Source organism: Rhamphochromis sp. 'chilingali', assembly GCF_963969265.1.
Source record: "Rhamphochromis sp. 'chilingali' genome assembly, chromosome: 11".
Classification (NCBI taxonomy): domain Eukaryota; kingdom Metazoa; phylum Chordata; class Actinopteri; order Cichliformes; family Cichlidae; genus Rhamphochromis; species Rhamphochromis sp. 'chilingali'.
This window is the reverse complement of record NC_137938.1, coordinates 8636293-8661502: the sequence shown is the minus strand read 5'-3', so window position 1 is coordinate 8661502 and position 25210 is coordinate 8636293. Positions and strand designations below refer to the sequence as shown.

The following is a 25210-nucleotide window of genomic DNA, read 5'->3' as shown; positions in this document are numbered from 1 at the left end:
TCATAAACTCTTGTTATTCCCCCCACCTTAGCTGCCCAATGTGATACATGGTTAGAAGTCAACACAAGGGGATTAAGTCAGAGAGGAGGAGAAAAAGACAAAAACTTCCTGTGCCTGTATCTGCGGTAAGATTATCCACCTTAAATAACACGGCAGAGAAAATGTCAAGTTATAACACAATGAAGAAACGCTGCTGTCAATATACAGTGACAACATTTAGGAGAGGAACATGAATAATACACGGGTTCTTGTGCAGGGCTGAAGGATGAGCGTCTAAGAAATGAGACAGAATTTGTCTCCTGGTCGACGGATCGATAGTGGACTGACGCTCACAGCCGTCGTGTGCAGATTACGCTACCTGCCTCATTCCACCTGTGCAGGTCTGTTCCACTGATGGCTCTGGATTGTTGTAAATGCCATGGCAGTAAGTTTTAATTAAACCCGAAGGGAAAAGAATTAATAATCTCATTGCCTGCTGTGAACTGGATGGCGGCTGCAGGCAGATTCTCGCTCGAATGCTGATGATGTGTGGCTGAATGAAGAGTGATTTGGGATTAAATGTGAGATTTATCGAGTTCAGAAGTGTATTTGGATAACCACCTGCAGACAAGAAGTGATTTTAATGCTTTAAATCAAAACCACAAGTACCCGGCTTTTAAATTACCCCTGCAGGGTGTTTTTGACCGTTTTCAAAGGCTACTTGAGTTGATAGTTTCCAAACGGACAGAATGTTCCCTGAAGCCTGCATTTATTTCTTTTTAGATGATGTATCTGATTGTATCCTATCTTGTCATCTCTCCATCTGTTCCTCTTAGCTGCCCCGTCTTTATGTCTACCGAATTAGCTCTGTTCTACCAACAAATCATACCAGTGCTTTCTTTGAGGCTTAAAGAAACGGTTCCTCCTATTTAGTGTGCAAGTGCTCTCCCCATCCTCTTGTAAAAGGAACACTTAAATGTACGTCTGTGTCATGGATTTGTTGCATTCTCATTACCATATCATACACTGATTGATTTGTTAAACCCGAGGGAGGTCAATTTCTTAATCATATTCCAAGTTTTCCCCCAGTAGAAGTAGTTTACCGGAGAGAGCACTGCAGCCACTGGTATTTTATGCTGAGAAGCTGAAACAGCAATCTTCTCTTTGTCAGATCCCTGTAGGTATTTGTTAATGCAGAGATGGAGGAGCGCCTTATAAACTATGCATGCCATCACCCTCTGGCAACCACCAGTGGAGAAGATGATGGCAGGGAAATGCTGGTTTCCATTAGTCCTGTGAGGCTGGTTAACATAAAATTATCCTTGGGGTTAGCAGGAAGCAGATAAAACCAGGGTGAGGGCTTCATTAAATTTGATGCATAACGGACACAGGACATTTTTAAAGGCCGATAATGCCAGCCACATTAATACAAACAAGTCTATGTATTTCCCAGACATGAAAACAGGGCGCCTGTGTCCCATGCACGCTCGTGTGCCGTGTTTCAGTGTCTAAAAAAACTACAAAGTAAAGAGGACAGGGAACCATGAGCACAGAGTACTCACCCTTCAGCAGGTCAGAGTTGGCAGAAGGTGAACTCTGTGTCCTAAACAACAGCCAGTCAAAGTCATCCTCCTCTCCTTGGGTGAAGTCACACAGATTAGGGTCTGAATCCTCTTCGAACGTGCAGCCAGCAGCTAAAAGGTGAGAGGAAAACGTCAACTCAGTGACAGAAACAAAGTACATCAAGACAGATTCACCTCAAAGGTTAAAACTCCACACAGGTTAATACATAATTTTCTACTTTCATTGAAATCAACAGCCTATTTAGTGTTGAAGATGAATAAGAAAACAATAAACTAGATATTTGTTTAAGAAGCCATAACTAGAGAATGCAGCGGTTATTGTTTCAGCTTTAGTGTCATGGTAATTTTATGAGTCACAACTTAATGTGACCTGTTTTTTAAATTCCCCCCGGGACTTCTTCCTTTTATGGAAACTGGGAAAAACAAACACAGCTTCACAATGTCTTCCTCCTACATCTTCCAATCTTAGCTGCCAGCCACAACTAGATGTGCATCAAAGCCACACTCACCACCTCTCGACGCTTTCTGGCCAAATAAATAGCCTCAGCTCAGTGTTGATGCGAATGCCAACGACACAGCCCTGGTTTCAAGTAATAACTTAGGTGTAACAAATTGGTACAATAACTGTAACAGGGATTGCAACCTGTGTCTCTCCTAGAGTCGTTTTTTCACCCATAACAATTAGTTCAGTTCAGTTCAGTTCATTTTTATTTCAAACATTTCAAACATGTGCCTTCACAATCATTACAAAATATCATTCCATTATTTGTTTGAAAAGGAGTAGGCTGAAGTATTTACTTATTTGTCCCTACCCCAAAGATGTTTCACTGTGAATGCTACATTATTTGTGCTAAAATTCAATAAAGTGATCAAACAACACTGTTGTAGCAATTTGCAGACAAACTGCTGTCAGAAATCAACAATGTGACCACCAGTCACATTTTAATGCAGGCTCAACCCCATGTCGTTCTCAGTGTGCATTTCAAGCACACCAACTTGTTCTAATATGAATAAATTCTCTCCAACCAAACCAACAATAAGCCCGAGCCATGTGAGCGATAATTACCTCAAACTCGCACAAAAAGAAACAAAGCCTGGCAAAAGCAATGATTACCCCTGAATCTGAGGCGAAATACCCCTCCCATAAAGCATTGACAAACAAGACTACACATCCTAAAGCCCTTTCACAAAGGCATATACAAATAGCAATAACATTTGCAGAAAGCAGCCACTCTGGGGAATGTAGTGATTATAATAATACCTCACAACCTGCCATTCTATGCGCCAAAAAGCAAATTTTTTCAAATTATATTTAATAGCTATGGCTTTAATGGCCCTTGGGTCCAGAATAATGTGCTTCAGTTGTTGCTCTCTGCATCTGTTGCCATATTTCACATTAGTCCATCGGCATGAGAATTACACTCTAACAGTGGGCAGTTTGAACTGCTCAGTCATAAGACCAGAGGTTGTGTCAGTACTAATTGGAGCAGGACAGCACGAAACAGTCACGCTAATGACAGGAATAACCACAAGCAGGTTCTGAAGGTGACCCCTGTGATATACAACTTTATTGCTGCTCTTTTTTCTCTAATCCTCAATTTTGAAAAATGGCTTCAGTATGACAGGCTGCAGAGAAAAACACATGCAGACTTTCTGTAGTGAGGAATCATAACTCTGTTACTATTGTGACCGCTCCAGTTGTTATAGTTAGTTAGTTATAGGGCAAATAATATTGTAGCATCTGATTTTTATTTTATCCTGTGGTTTCTGGGTGTGTGTGGGTGATTTTCAATGCTGTAGTGCAAATAATCAAATCAGAGGCTGACTGACTGTCACATCGAGGGCATTGATCCCACAACAGTGGAGATGACACTACTTGGGGGGGTTGATCAGATCAGTGCCATTCCAGCTTTTCATTAAATCTAAAAGCACTCCTGTTTCAGAGTGAAAACTACCATTTAATAAATAAAAAAGAAACTAGATTCAAAGCATCGCAGGACTTTCCCCAAAAAACCTAGAAATATTCCTGCTGTGTATCAACAGCTTGTCTGATAATTGACAGATCAGAGTTCCTTACAAAGGTGAGATGCACAGCTCTTTCTTGCAGCTTGTCGAACTGCAGCTACAACTCGAGGCTGCTGTTGGTGGCATCCTGCAGTTGTGAAGGTCGTCTCTAAAGAAATTACACTCACGGTCTGTTGGCTTTGCAAGTGATGGTACATCTGCTGTGATGGGCTGCTAGAGAGGAACGACCACTCTCCCGAGTGAAAAGATCATCCCTAACGTGACATCATTGACGAGTTAAAACTTGTGCTCCATGATGATGTAGACCACATTACAGATCTGAGTCATTTTCACATACTTATTTGCTCTAAAAGTCTACTGTTGTAAATGGAGCAGAGGGTACTTCAACATGTATGAAAAGCAGAAAAGGTTTAGCATCAAAGCAGTCTTTTGTATATTTTTTACAGCATAATATATTATTTTAATTGACAGCATGTTGTGCTGTTTAAATTTGAGCTTACTGCATATTAAGTACTGAAATTAAATGGCACAAGTAGGCAAAGAGCACAGAAGGGGGTTTCATTCTGGCACGCTAAACTGCTGACTGGATCATCTGTGTCTGAAGAGGAAAACATGAGACTAAGCATAGTGCACATAACAATTTCATTAAAAAAAATTATAATATCCTTGTATTGTAGGGCAGCACGGTGGCACAGTGGTTAGGGCTATTGCCTCACAGCAAGATGGTCCTGTGCTCGACTTCACCATCTGGCCAGAGTCCTTCTGTGTGCAGTTTGTATGTGGTCCGGTATGCACTTAGTGGGTTAGGTTAGTTGATGATTCTAAATTGCCACCCAACAATATGACTGAGAGTGCAAATGGTTGCAGACTGACAGGTCGTCAGTCTGCAACCTGTCTGCGACCTGTCCGCCTCCTGCCCTATGACACTTGGGATAAGATAGATGTCATGTTGACAGCGTAAAAAATAGCCTATTCTAACAGACTTCAGAGTATATAGGACCATTCTGATTCCTGAACTATTTTTGCAAAAATAAATAAATAGAATGGAAATGAACAGATTTCCCGTTTCCTGGCTTAGATAAGGGAATATCTGATTTAAAAACAAAAATCAGGTTAAGGCACTAAAACTAAATTAAAGTTAACCCGCTGACTAATTTAGCAACTCAATCCTCTTCTCTTTCTTCCTGCCATGTGGCAAGCACCTCACAAAGGCAAAACAAATGTCCCAAACTACACTTGAAAACAGACAAAAACAACATTAACCATATAAAGCCACACTAGCAGCCATATAGTGGCATATTGAGACAAATAGATGCTTTGACGGACATGCTAACCTGCTTAAAGTACCATCCAGCCTTCTGATTTATAAAATTGTGTGTTGCTGCTGTCTTGTTTCAAAGGTTACCACCAGTCCAATTTATTGAACTGCGGCACAAACAAACACTTAGGGTGCCCTTGCCTACGGCCAGCCTATTACAATATCGCTACAGCCTTCACTGATTGTATGATAGCACAGGAGCACATTTACAATCATGTAAGCTTGGTCCATTGGGTGACGGTAGCAGCCAACCAGGAGAGGTGGGAGTGTGTGCATCACCCTCTGGGTTTGATTTATTGCCCCATGCTGGGCTGTTACTGCACAGATCTGCTGCTGAGGCCAGGGGTTAATTGTCCCGCACTGGGGTCTATTTCTAATAGAACAGCCAGAGATATGGGACCTGACACATCCAAACGCTGGCACTATATTATTCCCCGCTGCTTCAGTAAATGAAGCACACAGACTCCTCCCTACAAAAGTCTCGGAGAAGGAAGCCAAGATCTGAGGCCAGAGCTACCCGGGAATGTCATCTCCTTTAGAGCACACTGGGAGAGATCCAGCTCATCTATCATGACAAGCACTCTCCCTCCGCTGCTCCTTCTGGAGGACCGATGGATGTGCGGGGTGTCAGTGGCCATTTTTTACCTGAATAATTACAGCATAATTTAGTGCACTGACCAGTGCATAGCTAGACACCGCCAAGGTTTGGTGGCTGAGAAAAAAGACTCATTTAAGAGCTTGAGCCACTGTTCATCCTGTTGTTGGCTGATGTATGTATTTGGCAACATAAAATGAGATGTTACTACTTCTTGGATAAACACTTTCTAGGAATGACACAAATGAATAGAATAAATCAAGATAGACGACAACGTCCAGTCTCAGTGTTGAGGCTTTCCATTTTTATTACAAAGGAAGTGGCTGATCTGCTGTCAGCCCCTTCTTCTCTCAGCATTTGCAGCTTGCAGAACCAGCAATAAGGCTTTTTCTAAAAGATTTTCTTATGAATCTTCCATGTTTTTTATCGTAATCCCAATAATGTAAATTTTAAATGCATATTTAAATTCATAATAATTATTTATTTACTTGCCAAATCAAATCAAATGTTTTACTTTTTTGAAATCTGACCAGCCAACACCAGTCAACTGCTTGTTAAGGCAAATATCTAATCAGCCTGTCACACGGCATCAACTCAGTGTGTTTAGGCATTCAGACATGTTCAAGATGACCTGTTGAAGTTCAAACCAAGCATGCAAATGGGGATTTTCCAAGCGCAATCGTCTCTCGAATGCACAGAGTGGTCAGAAAAAGAAAGAAAGCTCAAAAAAGGAAACAGAGGCTACAATTCACCCCAACAGAAAACTTGAAAAATTGGCATCCATAATACTTTCTATCATTAGCTCAGGCTGGTTGTGACGATAATGGTGTGGAGGATATTTTCTTAGCACACTTTAGACCAGTTAGTACCAACTACATATCATTTAAATACCACGGCCAACTTATGGATTGTTGCTGAACATGTCCATCCCTTTATGACCACAGTACCCATTATCTGAACACACCATGTCACAGAGGACACAACATCGCAAACTGGTTTCTTGAACACGACAATGAGTTGAGCACCCATTGTATTCAAATCGCTTACACAGTCACCAGATCTCAATCCAATAGAGCACCTTTGGGTTGCAGCAGAACAGGAGATGCACATCGCAAACGTGCAGCTGACAAAGCTGCTGCAACTGCATCAATGTGGACTAAAACCTCTAAGGAATGTTTCCATCATAAAGAGTTAAGACAGTTTTGAAGACATATGGGGTTCAACCTAATACTAGCAAGTGCATGCTATATTTTAGGTATATCATTTGTAGAGCAAATGTCAGCCGTGATGAACTAGTTTTCAGGATTTAATACCAGTAGAAAACATAGTGGAACTGCTCAGTGGTGCTAAATCATCACTCTGTGGTTCTCTACATACAGCACAGCTGTGAACTGATGGGAGGGTCTGACCAATCGGGTGGTGATTTATAGACTAAAGTGAAAACGATTTGTGTCACTTTTTGGTTTCATCTCTTTGTTTAACACTAATCTCAGTATTTACTGTAGTTTACGCTTGATCTCCACAGATTAAGCCACAAATAAATAAATACATAACCTCTCTGACTTGACAGAAAACAGAACTAGCTTCAGATTTACACCGAGGAAGTGAGGAGCCGGGTTCTGTCAGAAGACGTATGTAGTGTGTCCTCCATCATTTCATACGGACATAAAAGAAGGTGAAAACTGGTTTGCAAGACTCTCCAATTTGGCACAGCATTCGGGCTGATACGTAAAAAATCTTCCCCAGCTTTATGTGAGCAGTAAATCATGTCTATGAGTCTCTCTCTGCTCATATCAGCAGTTAGTGTCACATGTAGCTCTTCATATTAGATTTGGTATCTCGCCCTCTGTTTACTTGTATAATCCCCCGCCTTGCTATCTAATTAGAGTGTCGCTGTGCACGGTGAATATTGTCAGAATCTCTGCTTATCCCTTTATTTGCATACGTTTTAGGCATAACATCGCTGGCCTAAGCTTCTTTAAAGGTACCGCTACTCTGACAAACTTTTCACTTGAATAAATCATAATCAGAAACACAAGCAGAAGAGAGTCCTTCCTGAGCCACAGAATACCTAAGAGTTAAACTGTTGTTGGTATTTCAAGACCGTTAAACGATCAGTGGACAGCCATCAAAGTGAAATCTTAAAGTGTACGCCCTCTCTTTTCTAATATTTCAAAGAAGAAGAATGACACACTTTTGAAACAAGAAAGTAATCCTTTGATCTGAAACACTGCAGCTAATCTTTTCGCTCCTTCCGAGATTCCGTACAGAGAGTGAGCAGAATAAAAACTGCAGATTCCAAAAGGGCAGTGTTTGTACAGATTGTAAATTAGCAGCACTTGTTTGAGTACCAAATTGCCATATCGACCACTCACATAGGCAGTAAAAATCTGTATGGGAGAACATTGGGGTAAATTAGCTCAAGTAATGTCATTCGGTTGGGTATATAGCCACATGACAAAAATTCTGGGACTCTTGACAACAGCTCAAAGGCGGCACAGAAATCCTTAACATTTTTAATCCTTTAATCCATGTCATAAGACCCCTGACCAGGTCTGAACCGCAGAGTCCTACCTGTGGCTCAGACTTGCAAAAGATTATAAAATATAACTATGCTAGGAAGTGAAAGAAATGCTAATAAATAGCATATTTTCTTTCAGAAAACAATAGACTGTGTTTATGGATAAAATGAGGCGACTGCAATGCTATGATACAGGCTTCATCACTGATGTGCAGCAAACAGCCAAATATCTGAAGGTGAAATTTGAGATTTGCACAGTATATCATCATATCACCCATACCTGCATGCACTATTAAATAAGTGGAAAAGTAAATGGAGCAATCATAAAGGAATATACACATTATGTGTCATAATGTGCTCTGTTACGTTCTGTGAGGCTGTGGGAGTGTGTGGGTGGGGTGTTTGCCCACTCTCCCCGCCTCCACCCCTCTTGCCACTCCTACCCCTCTCTGTCTCTCTCACTCTCCTCTCTCCCCAGGACACAGCTGCTGCTGATTAGCCTCGTTTGCCACCTGACTCCAGTCAGCAATCATCCTCTGAGGCTATTTAAACTGGGGATGAGCTGTGAGCAGTGTGGCTTTTTCCTCGGTGGCTCTACGCGGTTCTGTGCTAGATTTTGGACAGACAGCCTCTTTCTGACCAGTGAGCAGATGGGCTTGTGGGCCCTGAGAGTGTCTCCCCGTGGTGGGGAGTAGGGTAGGAAGTGTGGGAAGTGCCTCCTTTTTTATTGTGTTTGTTTGGTAGTCCTCCTGCCTTTCGTGGCTGCGAGCGTTTTCTTTGTTTCTTTGGCGTTATTGGTAAGACGGTGTTGCCGGCCCTTTAAGTTAATGTTAACCTGTACCATTTTGTAATAAAGTTTTATTGATGCAGAACAACTCTGTTTGTTTTCCTTTTTCATTCTGATTCCGGACTCATTTGTTACTGGTCCCCTCTCTCACATGCCTAGACCCCTTCGGGGGGAACGTAACAATGTGGGGGCTCGTCCGGGATATGAATGGAAGGAACAACAATTGAGTTTTAGTGAGTTGTTTGCCGGTGGCTTGTTTAGTTATATGGTATCTGCTGCGCTCTCTCCAGTTAGCAAAGGGGAGTGTCTAGCTGAGCGTAAGCTCCTCCTTCAGGCACTCATTTTTTATTTTTCCTTTATTATTTTCGGAGTAATCCCGGGTGGGGATTAGTTCCCTGTCGGGGGTAGGCTTGTCGGTGCTTTGTGCACTTGATGCTTAGCCTTTAAAGTTGCCTCGAGCCTGGTACGCTCCAGAAGCTAACTAGGCTAAGATTTTAGTAGGCAGGTCTGGGGAGAGGGTCGGCGGTACTTTTATTTATTGGTTAACCTCTGGCCACACTTTTCCCGCCTGTTTTCTCATTTGTGTATTGGAGGTGGTGCTTCTTTGTTGTTATTGTTAGCCTCAGGTAGTTTTTTGTTTTTAGAGTTGATGGCTACCTTTGATATTGCCGTGTTTAATAAAAACCCCTCGCTTGTCCAACTGGACGCCTGTAGGAAGAGGGATTTGCATGAGGTGGCATCAGGTTATAGCATTTCTGTTTCCACAGCTCTGCGTAAGGCTGAGCTGAAAGCTGCTCTTGTGGCTGGCTTGGTGGAGAAAGGGATAGTGGCCTTGCCAGTATCTGCCAGTCCACTTGAGCATGGTGCAGCGTCTCAGCCTGTTCCGCAGGCATCAGCTCAAGCTGTAGGTCCATTGGTGTCGACACCTGTTGGTCAGGGGCTGCCTGTGGACAAACCCATGACATTGCCTCGCTTCGAACCCCTCTCCATTGAATCAAGTGAAGGCTCGAAGCAGGATGCTAAGCTCCGTGTACGCCTGGCTCGTCTCCAGTTAGAGAAGGAGGACCGTGAGAGGGAGTTCCAGCTAAAGAAAGAGCTGGAGCTTAGGCGTTTAGACGCAGAGCTTGCTAGAGCCAGAGAGGTCGAATTGAGGAAGGTGGAGGTGGAGGCAGAGACAGCTGTGAGGTTGCGACAGCTGGAACTCCGGCAGGTTTCCCTTCCTCCGACCGCCTCCATTCGTCAGGCGGACACCCCGTTTGACGTAGGGAAAAACAGTCGTCTGGTTCCGATGTTCCGTGACACTGAGGTCGACAGCTACTTCGAGTCGTTTGAACGAATAGCCACGGCCTTGCACTGGCCACGGGATTCATGGGCCATTTTGCTCCAATGTAAGCTGGCGGGTAAGGCTCAAGAAGTTTGTTCCTCGTTGTCAGCTGAGGACAGCTTGGACTATGACAAGCTGAAAAGGGCTATCCTGCTGGCCTATGAGCTGGTCCCAGAAGCCTATAGGCAGCGTTTCCGGGGGTTGAGAAGAGGTCAGGGTCAGTCCTATCTTGATTTCGCCAGGGAAAAAGGTGTTCTTTTCGATCGGTGGTGTGCGGCCTGCAAAGCCACTGACCTGGCTTCGATCCGGGAACTAATGCTCATAGAGGAATTTAAGAACTGCATTGCTGAGCGCATCGCGGTATATATTAATGAACAGAAGGTTTCCTCGCTACAGCAGGCTGCGACGCTGGCTGATGAGTTCGCGCTCGTCCATAAAACCAGTGTCAGTAGGTATGACCGGCGCGATGCCCCAGTGAAGGCTAGCGAGGTGCCAGTTGCACAGCACCCAAAGAGTGAGGTACTTGTGTTTCGTCCCAAGGCAGACCGAAAGTGTTTTTTCTGTTTTAAGTCTGGCCACCTGATCGCAGATTGTGAAGCTTACAGACGGAAACAATCAGTCTCGTCTTCACGTAAACCAAAAGGGGTTGGGCTGATTAAAACCATGCCTCCTGTCAGTAGGCCCCCTTCCCCTGAGACCCCGGATGAGTGTTTTAAGCCTTTCATTTTTAAGGGGATAGTTTCGCTTTCTGGTAAGACCGAGGATAAGCGTGAAGTGACCATTCTGCGTGATACTGGTGGCTCACAGTCCCTCATACTAGCTAGTGTGCTTGAATTTAATGAGAAGTCTGACTGTGACTCTAGCATCATTGTAAGAGGTGTTGGGATGAGTTTTGTGCCTGCTCCCCTCCATCGTATCTGGGTACAGAGTGAGCTGGTGAGTGGTTTCTTCTCAGTGGGTGTGCGGCCTTCTCTCCCGATTAATGGGGTGGATTTTATAATGGGAAATGATATCGCGGGTGGGAAAGTTTACCCTACCCCTGAGGTGACCAACAATCCTGTTATAGAGCCTGTGTTAGATGCCCTCAGCCTGCAGCACCCGGATGTGTTCCCGGTGAGCGTTCTGACTCGTTCACGTGCCCAGCAACAAGGTGGGGGGGTTGATTTGTCAGATTCAGTGATCGGCTCTATTCTAGAGAAGGATGTGATGCCCTGCACCGATGAGGGAGATAATGGAGCCTTAGAGTTAGCTCACAGTGTGGTTGAGCCAGCTCCTGTGTCTGGAGCTCCTTTTCTGCTCACCCGGGAAGCACTTGTGAAGGCTCAGAAAGAAGACCCTTCATTAGTTCAGTGTTTTACCGCAGCAGCTCAGGATAAGGGAGGTGAGGGGAGCAAGAGGCAGACATTTTTCGTTTGGGAAGGTTTATTGATGCGCAAGTGGACCCCAAGGCCTGGAGAAGACTGGAGCGTAGTGCGGCAGTTGGTGGTTCCAACCAGTCTGCGGTGGCATGTGCTGCAGTTAGCACATGATCACGCATGGTCAGGTCATTTGGGTGTCACTAAAACATATGACCGTATACTGCAGCATTTCTTTTGGCCGGCAATGAAAGCAGATGTAGTGCAGTTTTGTAACACCTGTCACACTTGCCAGCTTGTGGGTAAACCGAACCAGGCGGTGCCCCCCGCCCCCCTACGTCCTATCCCTGCTGTCGGTGAACCTTTTGAGCATATCCTGGTAGACTGTGTTGGCCCCTTACCAAAGACGCGGGCAGGGAATCAGTTCTTGTTAACCATAATGTGTGTGTCCACTCGATACCCAGAGGCGATTCCTCTGCGGAAAATCACGACAGCAAGCATTACCAAAGCACTAGTCAAATTCTTTACCACCTTTGGCCTCCCGAAAACCGTGCAGACAGATCAGGGTACCAATTTCATGTCCAGGGATTTTAATCGGACTCTACGGTCCCTTGGAGTTTCTCATTCTGTGTCTAGTGCTTACCACCCAGAGTCACAAGGTGCACTGGAGCGGTGGCATCAAACTCAAGGCGATGTTGAGTAAGTATTGCCACGACACCGGAAAAAGCTGGGATGACGGGGTCCCGTTTGTATTGTTCGCTATACGTGATGTGAAGCAGGAGTCTTTGGGGTTCAGCCCAGCTACCCTGGTGTTTGGACACGACGTGCGGGGTCCGCTAAAGGTGTTGAAGGAGAGTTTTCTCAGTGGTTGTGTGCCTAAAACTACTGTGATGGAGTTTGTAAAAACATGCAAGGACAGGTGGCAACGGGCTACTTTGTTAGCAAAAGAGGCTCTCTGTGTATCCCAGGCAAACATGAAAAAACGATGTGATCAAAAAGCAGTGGAAAGACAGTTCCAGCCTGGGGACAAAGTTCTTGTGTTGTTGCCCGTGCCCAGTTCTGCCCTCATGGCTCGTTTCTCAGGCCCCTATGTGATAGTGAAAAAAGTGTCTGACACCAACTATATTCTCAACACCCCAGAACGCAGAAGGAAGACTCGCCTATGCCATGTCAACATGTTGAAACCATACCATACCAGAGACACCAGCATGACAGAATCATCAGACACTGCTGGGACGGCTGTCCCCGGTTCAGTCCCTGTTGCCCTGCTAAGTGTTGAAGTTAAGGGTGATGATGATCTGGGTACCCTTTCTGAGGGACAGCAATGTGGGCGGTTGTCAAATTCTGTTTTTTTAGCTAAGGCCGAGGCCAACCTATCTCACCTTCCTCCGTCCCAGTGTAAAGAGGTACTTGACTTGCTGCACTCCTACCTGTCTCTTTTTAGTGACGTACCCTCGCGTACCCACGTTTGTGAGCATGACATTGACGTTGGAGACGCAGTCCCAATCAAGCAGCATGCATATCGTTGCCCCTTCGCCAAACGTGAGGTCATGAAAGAAGAAGTTGAGTACTTAGCAGAAAACGGCTTGGCACAACCTAGTTGTAGCCCCTGGAGCTCCCCATGTCTACTAACACCTAAGTCTGATGGCACACCCCGTTTCTGCACAGATTATCGGAAGGTAAACGCTGTAACGGTCTCTGACTCTTTTCCGCTCCCTCGTATGGAAGACTGCATTGACAGCATCGGCCCTGCCAAATTCATCACCAAACTCGATCTCCTTAAAGGCTACTGGCAGGTGCCTCTCACTCCCAGAGCTTCAGAGATTTCTGCATTTGTCACCCCTGACCACTTCATGCAATACACAGTAATGGCCTTTGGCATGAAAAATGCCCCAGCTACTTTTCAACGACTGATGCAGTTGGTGTTGGGAGATGTGCCCCAGTGCAATGTGTATCTAGATGACGTGGTGCTATACACAGACACATGGGCAGATCATATGTCCCTTCTGAGGACAGTGTTTCAGCGGCTAGCCGAGGCCTCGTTGACCCTCGATCTCGCTAAGTGTGAGTTTGGTAAGGCAACCGTCACTTACCTAGGTAAGCAGGTGGGGTTTGGGCAGGTCCGCCCAGTGGAGGCGAAGGTTGCTGCAATCCTGGACTACCCGAGTCCAGCCACCAGACGGGAACTAAGGCGGTTCCTAGGGATGACCGGATATTACCGGTGTTTCTGTAAGAACTTTTCTGTGGTCGTGACCCCGCTAACCAAACTGTGTAGCCCAAAGGTGCCTTTTGAATGGTCAGTTGAATGCCAGCATGCCTTTGAGTCGGCAAAATCTCTTCTGTGCAGCACCCCTGTATTGGCAGCTCCAAACTTCTCTCGCCCCTTTAAGCTAGAGGTCGATGCCAGTGCCACCGGAGCCGGGGCAGTCCTGCTGCAGGATGATGAGGAAGGTGTGTGCCATCCGGTCTGTTATTTCTCTGCAAAGTTCAAACCCCATCAACTGAACTACTCTACCATAGAGAAGGAAGCCTTAGCTCTGCTTCTAGCTCTGCAGCACTTTGAAGTGTATGTGGGCTCCAGCGCTTCCCCGGTGACCGTGTTCACAGACCACAACCCCCTTGTTTTTCTGAACCGGATGTACAATCACAACCAGCGACTGATGCGCTGGGCACTCCTGGCCCAGGATTACAATCTGATGATCATACACAAGAAAGGTACTGACAATATAGTGGCTGATGCACTCTCACGCAGCTCGCAATAGGTTGTTGTTGTTGTTGTTGTTGTTGTTGTTGTTGTTTTGGTAGGGCTTCAATGTAAGGGGGGGGGGGGAATGTTACGTTCTGTGAGGCTGTGGGAGTGTGTGGGTGGGGTGTTTGCCCACTCTCCCCGCCTCCACCCCTCTTGCCACTCCTACCCCTCTCTGTCTCTCTCACTCTCCTCTCTCCCCAGGACACAGCTGCTGCTGATTAGCCTCGTTTGCCACCTGACTCCAGTCAGCAATCATCCTCTGAGGCTATTTAAACTGGGGATGAGCTGTGAGCAGTGTGGCTTTTTCCTCGGTGGCTCTACGCGGTTCTGTGCTAGATTTTGGACAGACAGCCTCTTTCTGACCAGTGAGCAGATGGGCTTGTGGGCCCTGAGAGTGTCTCCCCGTGGTGGGGAGTAGGGTAGGAAGTGTGGGAAGTGCCTCCTTTTTTATTGTGTTTGTTTGGTAGTCCTCCTGCCTTTCGTGGCTGCGAGCGTTTTCTTTGTTTCTTTGGCGTTATTGGTAAGACGGTGTTGCCGGCCCTTTAAGTTAATGTTAACCTGTACCATTTTGTAATAAAGTTTTATTGATGCAGAACAACTCTGTTTGTTTTCCTTTTTCATTCTGATTCCGGACTCATTTGTTACTGGTCCCCTCTCTCACATGCCTAGACCCCTATATAGCCACATGACAAAAATTCTGGGACTCTTGACAACAGCTCAAAGGCGGCACAGAAATCCTTAACATTTTTAATCCTTTAATCCATGTCATAAGACCCCTGACCAGGTCTGAACCGCAGAGTCCTACCTGTGGCTCAGACTTGCAAAAGATTATAAAATATAACTATGCTAGGAAGTGAAAGAAATGCTAATAAATAGCATATTTTCTTTCAGAAAACAATAGACTGTGTTTATGGATAAAATGAGGCGACTGCAATGCTATGATACAGGCTTCATCACTGATGTGCAGCAAACAGCCAAATATCTGAAGGTGAAATTTGAGATTTGCACAGTATATCATCATATCACCCATACCTGCATGCACTATTAAATAAGTGGAAAAGTAAATGGAGCAATCATAAAGGAATATACACATTATGTGTCATAATGTGCTCTCTGTCCACTTTAGCAAGTCTATAAATGACTCGTGTAGCTCACAAATGGATTATTGCCAGCAGAGTTTTTCGTGGTAGTTTTGCACTGAGCAGCACTATTTGTAAAGTGGTGTTATTTAGTCTTAATTGGACAATCAGTGATTGAGAGGATGTTTCTGCCCATAAAGGATCTTTCAGGGTCTTTTCACCTCTATTTATCTTGGCTTCAATATAGAGAGTTATATACTGCAGCACTCAGTCACTTTAGACCTTTACTGGCTCCCACGTATCATAATTTTCCACCACAGCTCAGATGTGAACGTTTTTTCCCCATAAACACGCAAGGTTGAGTCGGTAACATCTACAAGGAGGTCCCATCACTGGGTGTGTGTTGCTCTGTTTGTTGAATGTGTTGATGATATTTTCTTAGCTACTTTATTGATGTAGATGAGAAGATATTTGTTGTTGTTATGTTCCAGTACATACATGGCTCCATCATTCAGCCAGTTAGCGTAACTTAATCTAAAAACTGGAAAGAAAACAGGAATCCTGATTCAGTTTAACCTGAGATCGATCTGAAAAATGAAGATTCAAGGAAGAAATGCGACATTATAGAGTGTGCTGCATTAACAGCTGTTGTGAGAATGATTTAGAAGAAATGTTACCTTTGGACAGAGGCGGGAAAAGTTTCTCCCCCCTGATTTTACTTTTTATGTGAAGCTAAGACAGCTTGAAAGGTATCAACGGTAAACTTACATTTTACTGGCATATATGAGCGTGACATTGATCTTCTGCTACAATCCTCAGCAAGAAACTCTATTGCTGCAGGTGTAAAAACACCACTTTAACACACAATTTCATCAAATAAGATCCAAGTTGGCAGAAAATCTGCAATTACTCTTTCTTTTCCCTGAAATTCCTAGAATTTTATTTGGATACCATTCAAGACTTGGCATTGCACGTGGAAGGTTTGATATCCTGTGCAAAAAATAAAAACTATATTGAAAGAAGAATGATAAACACATGCAGCTGTAAAGCATTTTGGTCTTTTTTGGGGAGGGTGAAAACACAACAGAATTCAAAAACACTTGAGACCCAGCTGCTTGTTTATAACAAAAAATTTTAAAAATTAAAAAAAGGTTCTGCTCCAAAAAAAAGATGCGCATGCTTTGCCCTGCTAGAAATTCCAACTTCTACCCTTAATTATTAAGCAGCCCTATAGGTAATGAACACCAGAACCTGTCAAATCATCCGGGAAATGCAGCCCGGCGAAGAGGCGAAGATGCTTGTTGTATCATCCACAGAAGGGAAACAAACTGTGCTGAGAAGCTGAGAGCTCTTCCACTCCACACAGAAAGCCTCATATGATTCTGGGTTGAGTGCACGTCTGGCTGGTGGGGATCCAGGTGGGAACGGGTGAGTAATACTGGAAGCAGGTAGGGGGGAGGAGAGTGGTTGATTTGCATTGCTGTGAGTGTGGCCCTATGCATCAGCAGGGGACAGGTATATTTATTCACTACAGAGACTCTTCTCGCCAGCACTCCCCTGGCTGCCTCTGAAAGCCATCCATCCCCACACCTGAATATGCAATGAAATCATCTCTCTGCCTCCCTGGGCATTAATAACTCAACCCTAGTGGCTGGATGGGCCCAGTCAGACACAGAGGGGACTGGAAGCAGATTGAGAGAAGAAAGGGCTGGAGATGGCAAACTGGTACCGCAGAGGCGCTCAGCTTCGGGGTGTACTACGTTGAAAAACCAGGGTGCTGTAAGGGAGCATCTAGAGGGGGCGGAGAAAATAAGCGACTTTAAGAAAATTACTTGGGTGGGTGAGGGGAGAGCTGAGCCTTAGGGTTGCAAAAAGCAAGACCCCCACTGCAATAATAATGTGCTCCTCAGATCCTCCCCCTTACTTTGTGGAAAAATATCAATATCGTATAGTGATAACACAGCGGAACGGCTACAGCTCACTGTCAATAGAAATCAAAAGTGTACAAATCAAGACGGTTTATAAAGCTGGGGGGAAAACACATGACCTATTTCACCTTATTGCAGATGTTAACCTGCAAGTAACGAGGATAAAAAAGAAGAGGAAACAAAAGTAAGAATCTGTCTCTTTAAGTGAAAAAACTATATGTAAGTTGTTACATTTGTAATATTTCAAGATACAAAGTATCAATATAATGACTCAATCATATTATACTGGAAGCTTGTAAAACATTACACTGCTGGTATAATCAGATCAGTTGTGAGGGAAATGTGACATTTTACAAATATATTTGTAATCAACCTGCATTCTGTTCATGCTCTTGCTTTCCTGCTGTTGTTCCTTTTCAGGCAGTCAATCACATGCATACGATTACATCCAGAATTTGTTGGACAATGACACGTTTCTTACTTGTAATTTTGCCTCTACACCACCGCAGTGGATTTGAAACCAAACAATCAACGTGTGATTGAAGTGCAGACTTCCAGATTTAATTCAAGCAGTTTTTAAACTGCACCTGTTTTCATACACAGTCTCAAATTTTCAGAGGCTCAAACTAAATTGGACAAACTAACATACTTTTAAATATAAGGGTTGTTTTTAACACTTAAATGAAAATCCTTCGTAAACGACTGCCTCAAGTCTAGAATTCATGGCCGTCAGCAAATGCTGTGTTTCCTCCTTTGAGATGCTTTGCTAGGCTTTTACTGGTGTCACCTTCTGATGCTGCTGGTTTGCTCTGCATTCTGTCATGTATTTAATAACTAAGCCTGCTCTATTGGGTTGACACCGCCCACTGAAGAATATCCCATTCTTTGCTTTGAGAAACTCTTGGGTTGCTTTTAGAGTTTGCTTTGAGTCCATCCTGGTACTTCTATCAGCAGTCACACCAATAAACACTATTGAATCAATTCCACTGGCAGCCATACATTCCAATGCCACATCGTTGGCTACACCATGTTGGGCAGATAATGGCATATGCTTCAGATGACGAGTTGTTTCTTTCTTTCTCCAGATTTTTCTCTTCCCATCAGTCCAATAAGTTCATTTTGCTTTCATCTGTTCGGACTGTTAGATGTTTTCTGGCAAAGTCTAATCTGGCCTTCTTGTTCTTCAGTGTAACCAGTGGTTTGCACTTTGTTGTAAATCCACTGTCTTTAGATTGATTGTACACTGTGACAATGATAATGATACACCTACTTCTTCCTGTGAAATTTTGTAACCATGGAAATAATTCTGTCATCATACACTTTTTTTCCTCTTCTGTGGTCTTTCAGGACCTTTGATGTTCATCAGCTGCACTCCTTTTTAAATGTGGCCACTCCTAACGTCATCGTCATTCTGATTTTTAATTAGTTTTTTATTTATCCCAACATAATAGCAAGAGAATAGGCTTGCCAATAAAAATGCTTGTTAGTCAGTTTTCCAATTACATATGAGCCTCCAAAAATGGAGGCCTATTAAACTGGCTGTAAATTCTTAATAGTTAATGCGGTATTTTTGTTGCACCCCTTGAGTTAAAGCTAGACTGCTGCACTTTAATTAGTTGTTTAATGTAAAACTCCACTGTGGTGGTGTACAGAGGCAAAATTACAAAACAAATTGGGCTTTAATCAAAAAAAGCAGAGTATCCTAAATGAAATCATTGTGGATCTTTTAAATTATATATGGCTCAAATCTATTGTACTTTTTCTTATATCAAAGAATTAATAAAAACATTCAGTTTCATTTGTCAAAAGTGAGACGATAGCTGTTACCTAATCAGGATAATAAACCCCTGATACAGAGTAGAGGTTGCTTTGTGTTGCAACAATTAACATTTAACACCTGTAATGAACATAAAATACTCTGGGATGAGTAAAGTTAAAGACTTAAAGACAGCAAAAAGAAAACACACACATAACCTCTCCCCCTTGTCTACTCCGGTAATTTCCATACTTCCCCGAAATTCAAATGAAGTAAAGTTACACAAGCAAAGAACATTTTCCCTTTTCATCTTCCAAGCATGAACAATGACAAAACGGCTTCCTACAGCTGTATTCACGGCGTATCCAAAGATACCAGTCAGCTGCAATTCATCTTGAAATTAATTTTGCCTTCACTTTGAAAGACCGGTACAATATTTCATCCTGGATGGTGGGTTGATGATAAAGGTATTCCAGATGTCAGTGGAATAAGAATCAAAAATATTAATCTTCTGATATCAGCCTGTTCTGTGCTATTCTGAGGGCAGCACAAAGAAAAAAACAACAAGGACACGGAGACAAAAGCAGCCTGAGCTTGTTGTCTCTTGTTTCTCCTTTTCAGTGAAAACATGAAAACATCAATTATTCCACTTTCTAGATCCTGCCGGTTTAATGTCAGGGGGAGAGAAAAAAATCACTGATGAAAGGGCGTTGGGTGTAATTATTAGATTTTTATTGTTGTTTTTTTACCAAAAATTATCTATTCTCATCGATATCGATACATATTCATCTCCACTTTCTCACCACCTCCACAACGGGAAAAACGAGGAGCATGCAGTCACTGGCCAATACATTAGGTACACCTGTTCAACTGAACGTTAATGCAAATTAGTCTCATCACAGCAACTCGGTGCATTTAGATGTGAAGACATGGTCAAGTTGACCTCCTGAAATTCAAACTGAGCATCAGAATGAGGAAGAAAAGTGATTTAAGTGACTTTCAATGTGCCGTGGTTGTTGGTGCCAGACAGGCTGGTCAGAGTATTTCAGAAACTGCTGATCAGCTGGGATTTTCCCACAAATCCAGCTACAGAGAACGGTCTGAAAAAGAGAAGAGAGCGGCTGTTCTCTGGGTGAAAATACCTTGCTGATGTCAGACGTCAGAGGAGAATGAGATGCTTGGTTCAAGTTGATAGGAAGGCAACAACAAGTCAAATAACTACTCATTATAGCCAAGGTATATAGAAGAGCATCTCCGATTGCACAACACGTTGATCTGTTTGGGCTACATCAGCTGACAATGGAAAATTATAGAACTATTGCCCGGTCTGAGAAATCCTAATTTCTTGTGGGAAATACAGTTGGTAGAGTCAGAGCGAATTTCCCATTATTTAAACACCACAGTCTACCTCAGTGTGGCCATGTCCATCTCACAGTGTATCCATCTTCCAGCAGGATAGTGAGCCATGTCACAAAGCTCAGATCATCTCAAACTGGTTTCTTGAGCATGTCAATTAGTTCCCTGTACTCAAATGCCCTCCACAGTCCACAGATCTCCATCCACTGGAGCACCTTTGGAGGAGATTTGCATCGTGAGTGATGCTATAATGTCAATAAGGACTAAAATCTCTGAGGAGTGCTTCTGGCACCTTATTGAATATCAACAGAAAACATGGTGGAAATGCTCAGCAGTACTAAACCATCACGCTGTGATTTTCTTTATACGGCACAGCTGTAAAATAACTGGAGGGTCTGATCATTAGGTTGATGATTTATACTCTGAAGTAAAACAAAAAATTGTGTTACTTTTTGGTTCCGTCTCTTCATTTAACACTAATCTCAGTGTTTGCAGTGCAAGAATTAGGACAGCTCTGCAGGCAAAACGCCTTTGGAAAATAACCAGTACCAGCAAGGTGTACCTCATAAGGCAATTGGTGAGCGTATGTGTTTTGTGACAGCAAAGCAAAATCTAAAGGCCCATAAAATAAATCAGTTTAATTAGCAGGACAAAGTCTGTCTGGCTCACTCTTCAACATCTGCTTTTCTTTAGAGAGACAGAGAAATGAAAGGGGGAAATCTTATAAAGGAACTAATCCTGCAAGTTCAAAGCGGGGGAATAATAACTCCACAGTGCGCCTGTGGAGTGTAATGAGGAAACCCACAGCAAAGTGAAGGACCAGAGGACATGTGTCTCTTCCAGCCAGTGACAGACTGAGACAAACCTACAGAAAGGGGCCTCTTACATGTGAAGGGACTTTACCACCACTAAGCCAAATACTGCTTGTTTTGATAAAGCGCAATAAAAAAAACCATCTGTTTATTGACTGGTGTCCATCAGCTCTCTTGCTTAATGACTGTGGTATGTTTATAATTCCTGGTTGGTTTTCTCTTTGGTTTAAGGCAAGAACTGAAAGAACTGGCTGCATAAAATTGATCAACTGATCTCCAGTAAACAGCAGAGGGCTCCACTCTGACTGACATTTTTCACCATGTTCTGACATCTGACAGCCGTGACTGCGTAAGTGATCATGAAAGTACACAACAAATTAATCAATGATAACAATATTGGACCTATGGCAGCACAAAACCATGCAATTTGAAGATTGAGGTGTGGAAGGTTTCTTTTTGCCATTTTATGAAAATTTATGGCCACGGGGTTAATTGATTAATCAAAACGCAATCATTATAGTAATGAAGTTTTGTTGGGAAGCATGCATAAATGGCTCCCCTCTAATTACCTTCCTGGCCTTTTTAATTTATGGTTAAAGAAAACAGCTCATGGATTTTTAAGGTTTGTTTTTTTTGAATATGTATATAAGAGAGTCCACGCCATCAATGTCAAACGTTCCAAAATTGCATGTTAAATCTGTAAAAGTAACACAGTGACACTGATGAGTATTGGAGCTTCGTGTAGCCTAATCACATTTCCTGTGAAAACCCACAGCCTCATTCAACAGTTTTTATATATCATAAAGAGGAGATAAATATTAAACTATGACACACCTCACTTATAAAAATAATTGATCCCTTTAATTTAGATAGTAATGCCTCATGACCTAATCATAATGATTCATAATCCATCTTAGCTTCATGAATCACAACGTTATTACATTCTTTCCACTATGGAGTCGTTCAAATGTGCTTAAGAGGTGATTATGACATGTCAAACAAATAAAAATACACACACACACACACACACACTTGCCTGTTGATACGTTACTTCCAAGTATATAGTATGTGTAGTCTTTGGGTAGGTACTGTAGCAGGATGTGTGTCTAACTGAAGGATTAAACTAGGCAGGCTTGAATGTTTCCACCTGATAATGCTTCCTGTAGCTGTTGTTGCAGCAGCTGAATTGCTAAAGTAAACATATGACTCACTGCCCGGCTGAGCAGTGTTGTTTGAAAACAGCTTCCTGGTTCGTAGACGGGTCGTTTTTGTGTGACTTCATCACATGTAGCAGAGGGTAACCAAAGGGTCTTTTAAAGGTCACAAGTACAGCGTCTGAATTTAACATCTACACTTATTTGGGGGTAAACAAACTCCCACACCAGAGGGAACTACAGACAGTCACTTCCCACTTCAGCTGACCTCCACCAATCGCATGCAATCCCTGACCAGCTGAGCTGAGTCCATTTGACTGCACGTCCTCTTCAAACCGCCTGCAGCGTCCCAGCTCACCAAGGGTGGGGGGGGAACTGGTGTCTATCAACTCTGCTAAACTACATACCCCGTAGCAGCTTCACCGCTCTGCTGCCTGTCAATTCCACTTACACAAAGGCAGCCAATTGCTGTCTCCACAACCTGCAGCCTTTCAATTCCACTAACCCACATATAGGATTGTATGCAGGGAGGGGAGCAGGAGAAGAGCATTTCAGTTCACGCAGCCTTTCTTTGTACGTCTGTGTTTCTAATTCGCCATCCATTGTTCTCGTCTGGAGCACATTTAGCATAAAACATGCGCGCGCCGCCTTCCTTTGTTTTTACAGTTGACATCAATGAGGAGGAGACAAAGGACAGATAATTTTACCCTTCGTACAGGGCAAAGCCATGCTCTGCCAAAAATGTTAGAAACGGTCTAGTGTTTTGTAAAGACCAACGTGATCCTGTGCCTGTGAATAGAGATTGAAAATGTGACGTCATTCAGGGGCAAAACCACAAAGAATTCTGGGAACTCGTGGCAAGAGGTACTAGCGCACGCAGGCTTTCAATTGAAATCAGTTACACAGCGATAAAAAGAAACACAAAAAAATGGCAAGAAGCTGCTGTATTATTAACTGCAATAGCCGGTTGTATGACAGCCACGGGAAGCCGACGGGTAAAGAGATCGGTTGTTATCGGATTACGTCATTGAAGAGAAATTGTTCGAGCCATGTTTCCGAAGTAACAAAGAGGCGACGGATGGCCTGGATTGCAGCCATTCAAAGACCAAATATAACGTCCCAGAACCCTCCAGCTCACAGGTTAGTCTGCTCCAAGCATTCCCACAAAGGTCAGTCTTCTGTTGTAGTTAATACGTCATTTTTCACAACATAATTGGTGATATAGGTTACAAGCAAGTCTGGCGCTGAACAGAAATGGTCGCGCTATGCTCCTTTGTTTATTGTGCATAAATAGTGAATTGTCTTGACACAATATTGCGTTTCGCTTCTGTTATTATGGTACATTGACAAAAACATATACTTTTATTCACAGGATAAAACAGGTTTTTGTATCACTAATTGCCCAGTACGATTACAGCATACAGTATTATTGTCACTGCTACATTTCTGTGATGCGTACCAGGAATTATTTCCACTGCTAATTAATTACCGTTGAGCTTAAAGGTCTTATTAATAAACGGTTAACGAATGTGTATTTATGAAGACGATTTGTGAGACTGGTAAACTTACAATATGTACGATGGTCTTTCGTTCTACATGGTGCATTTCAAGGTCCTGTACCCATCCGTCGGTAAACTGTACCTGGGCTTGTTGCAGTGACCTGAAGTTACTAAAAACTTCATGAGTGCATGCACTCACTCCAAGAACCGTATGATTATAAATATGAGCGTGGTGAAAGCTGGGCAGCACGCTAACGTCTTTTGTCCACTCTGTGTGCTCGTAAGGGTCTAAACCTTTCACTCCTTTGATTTTTTCCTCGTATCTTTTCTTTGATTTTTCATCAAGTCTGTCTTTGTACGGGCCGGGATTGTTCTCCTTCGTTTTGTACATAACTTTTTTGGGGGGGCAAAAAAAAACCAAGAAGGTATTGGAACCAGAGAATGAACGTTTTGCGGTGCTGCAAATGCTTGCATTTGATGCGGTACTTGGATTGTTTTGCCACGAGTTCCCGGCATGCAATGCGTGAAAGTCACGTGGTCTGTCAATCTCTATACTCGACCTACCAAACAAATCTTATCTTGAAACGAGAGGAGGAGAAGTGGTGCACTTTGTGAACTCCCAAAGATTCTGCATGATATAACATCCTAAAAACATGCTTATGCATGTATCACTGATCTGTTCTTTATCTTTAACATATCTTTAAGTTTTGTTCTTGTTTTTTAATCTGTGTGTTTGTTTCATGCCAAATCTGCAGTTTGGATGTCCTCCAAAGGCCATGACTTATCGGGAGAGATGCAAAATCCTCCCAAAGTAAAAGAGTTCAATGACGGTGTTAATCCGTGATAGCAGTAAAACAGTAAAACAGCACAAGTTGTGCTCTTGTTGACTCCATCCATCCGTCTTCTTCTGCTGATCCAATTCAGGGTCATCGGGGTGCTGGAGCCTTATCCTTGGTGTCATAGGGTTTGTCACAGAGCTAACTAAATTGTTCACATTCATAGCCACGGTCAAATTAGGATCACCAGTTAAACTTATATGCATATCTTTGGACTGTGGGAGGAAGCCGGAGTACCCGGAGAGCAGTCACGCAGGCACGGCGAGAACATGCAAACAGAAAAGCCTCAGCTGGCTCATAAATTCAAATCCAGGACCTCCTAGAGGTAACGATGCTAGCCAATACACCCCTGTGCTTTGGCTAAGATATATTTGAATTATTTAATGACATGCCTGCAGTGTAGAATTGTGTCTGTGTCTATGCAAATCAACACTCATATCTCCACGATGGAGGGGAAAGTATTCAAGAGACTAGCACGCATCAGCTTTTTTGATTAATAAACAGAGATTTTAGGGTCTGATTGCATTTGATTTACATCTCACTGCAGGACACTC

General features: G+C 43.3%; 1 protein-coding gene across 2 annotated transcripts in view; it reads right to left on the bottom strand.

Annotated features, from left to right (window-relative positions):
- Positions 1-25210, bottom strand: part of ptprub (protein tyrosine phosphatase receptor type Ub) — a 194804-nt gene that overhangs the window by 129777 nt on the left and 39817 nt on the right. For both annotated transcript variants that reach the window (XM_080895361.1, XM_080895362.1), the window contains exon 2: positions 1542-1673. In XM_080895361.1, coding sequence (XP_080751487.1) covers positions 1542-1673 — 132 coding nt within the window. The remainder of the gene's footprint in view (positions 1-1541; positions 1674-25210) is intronic.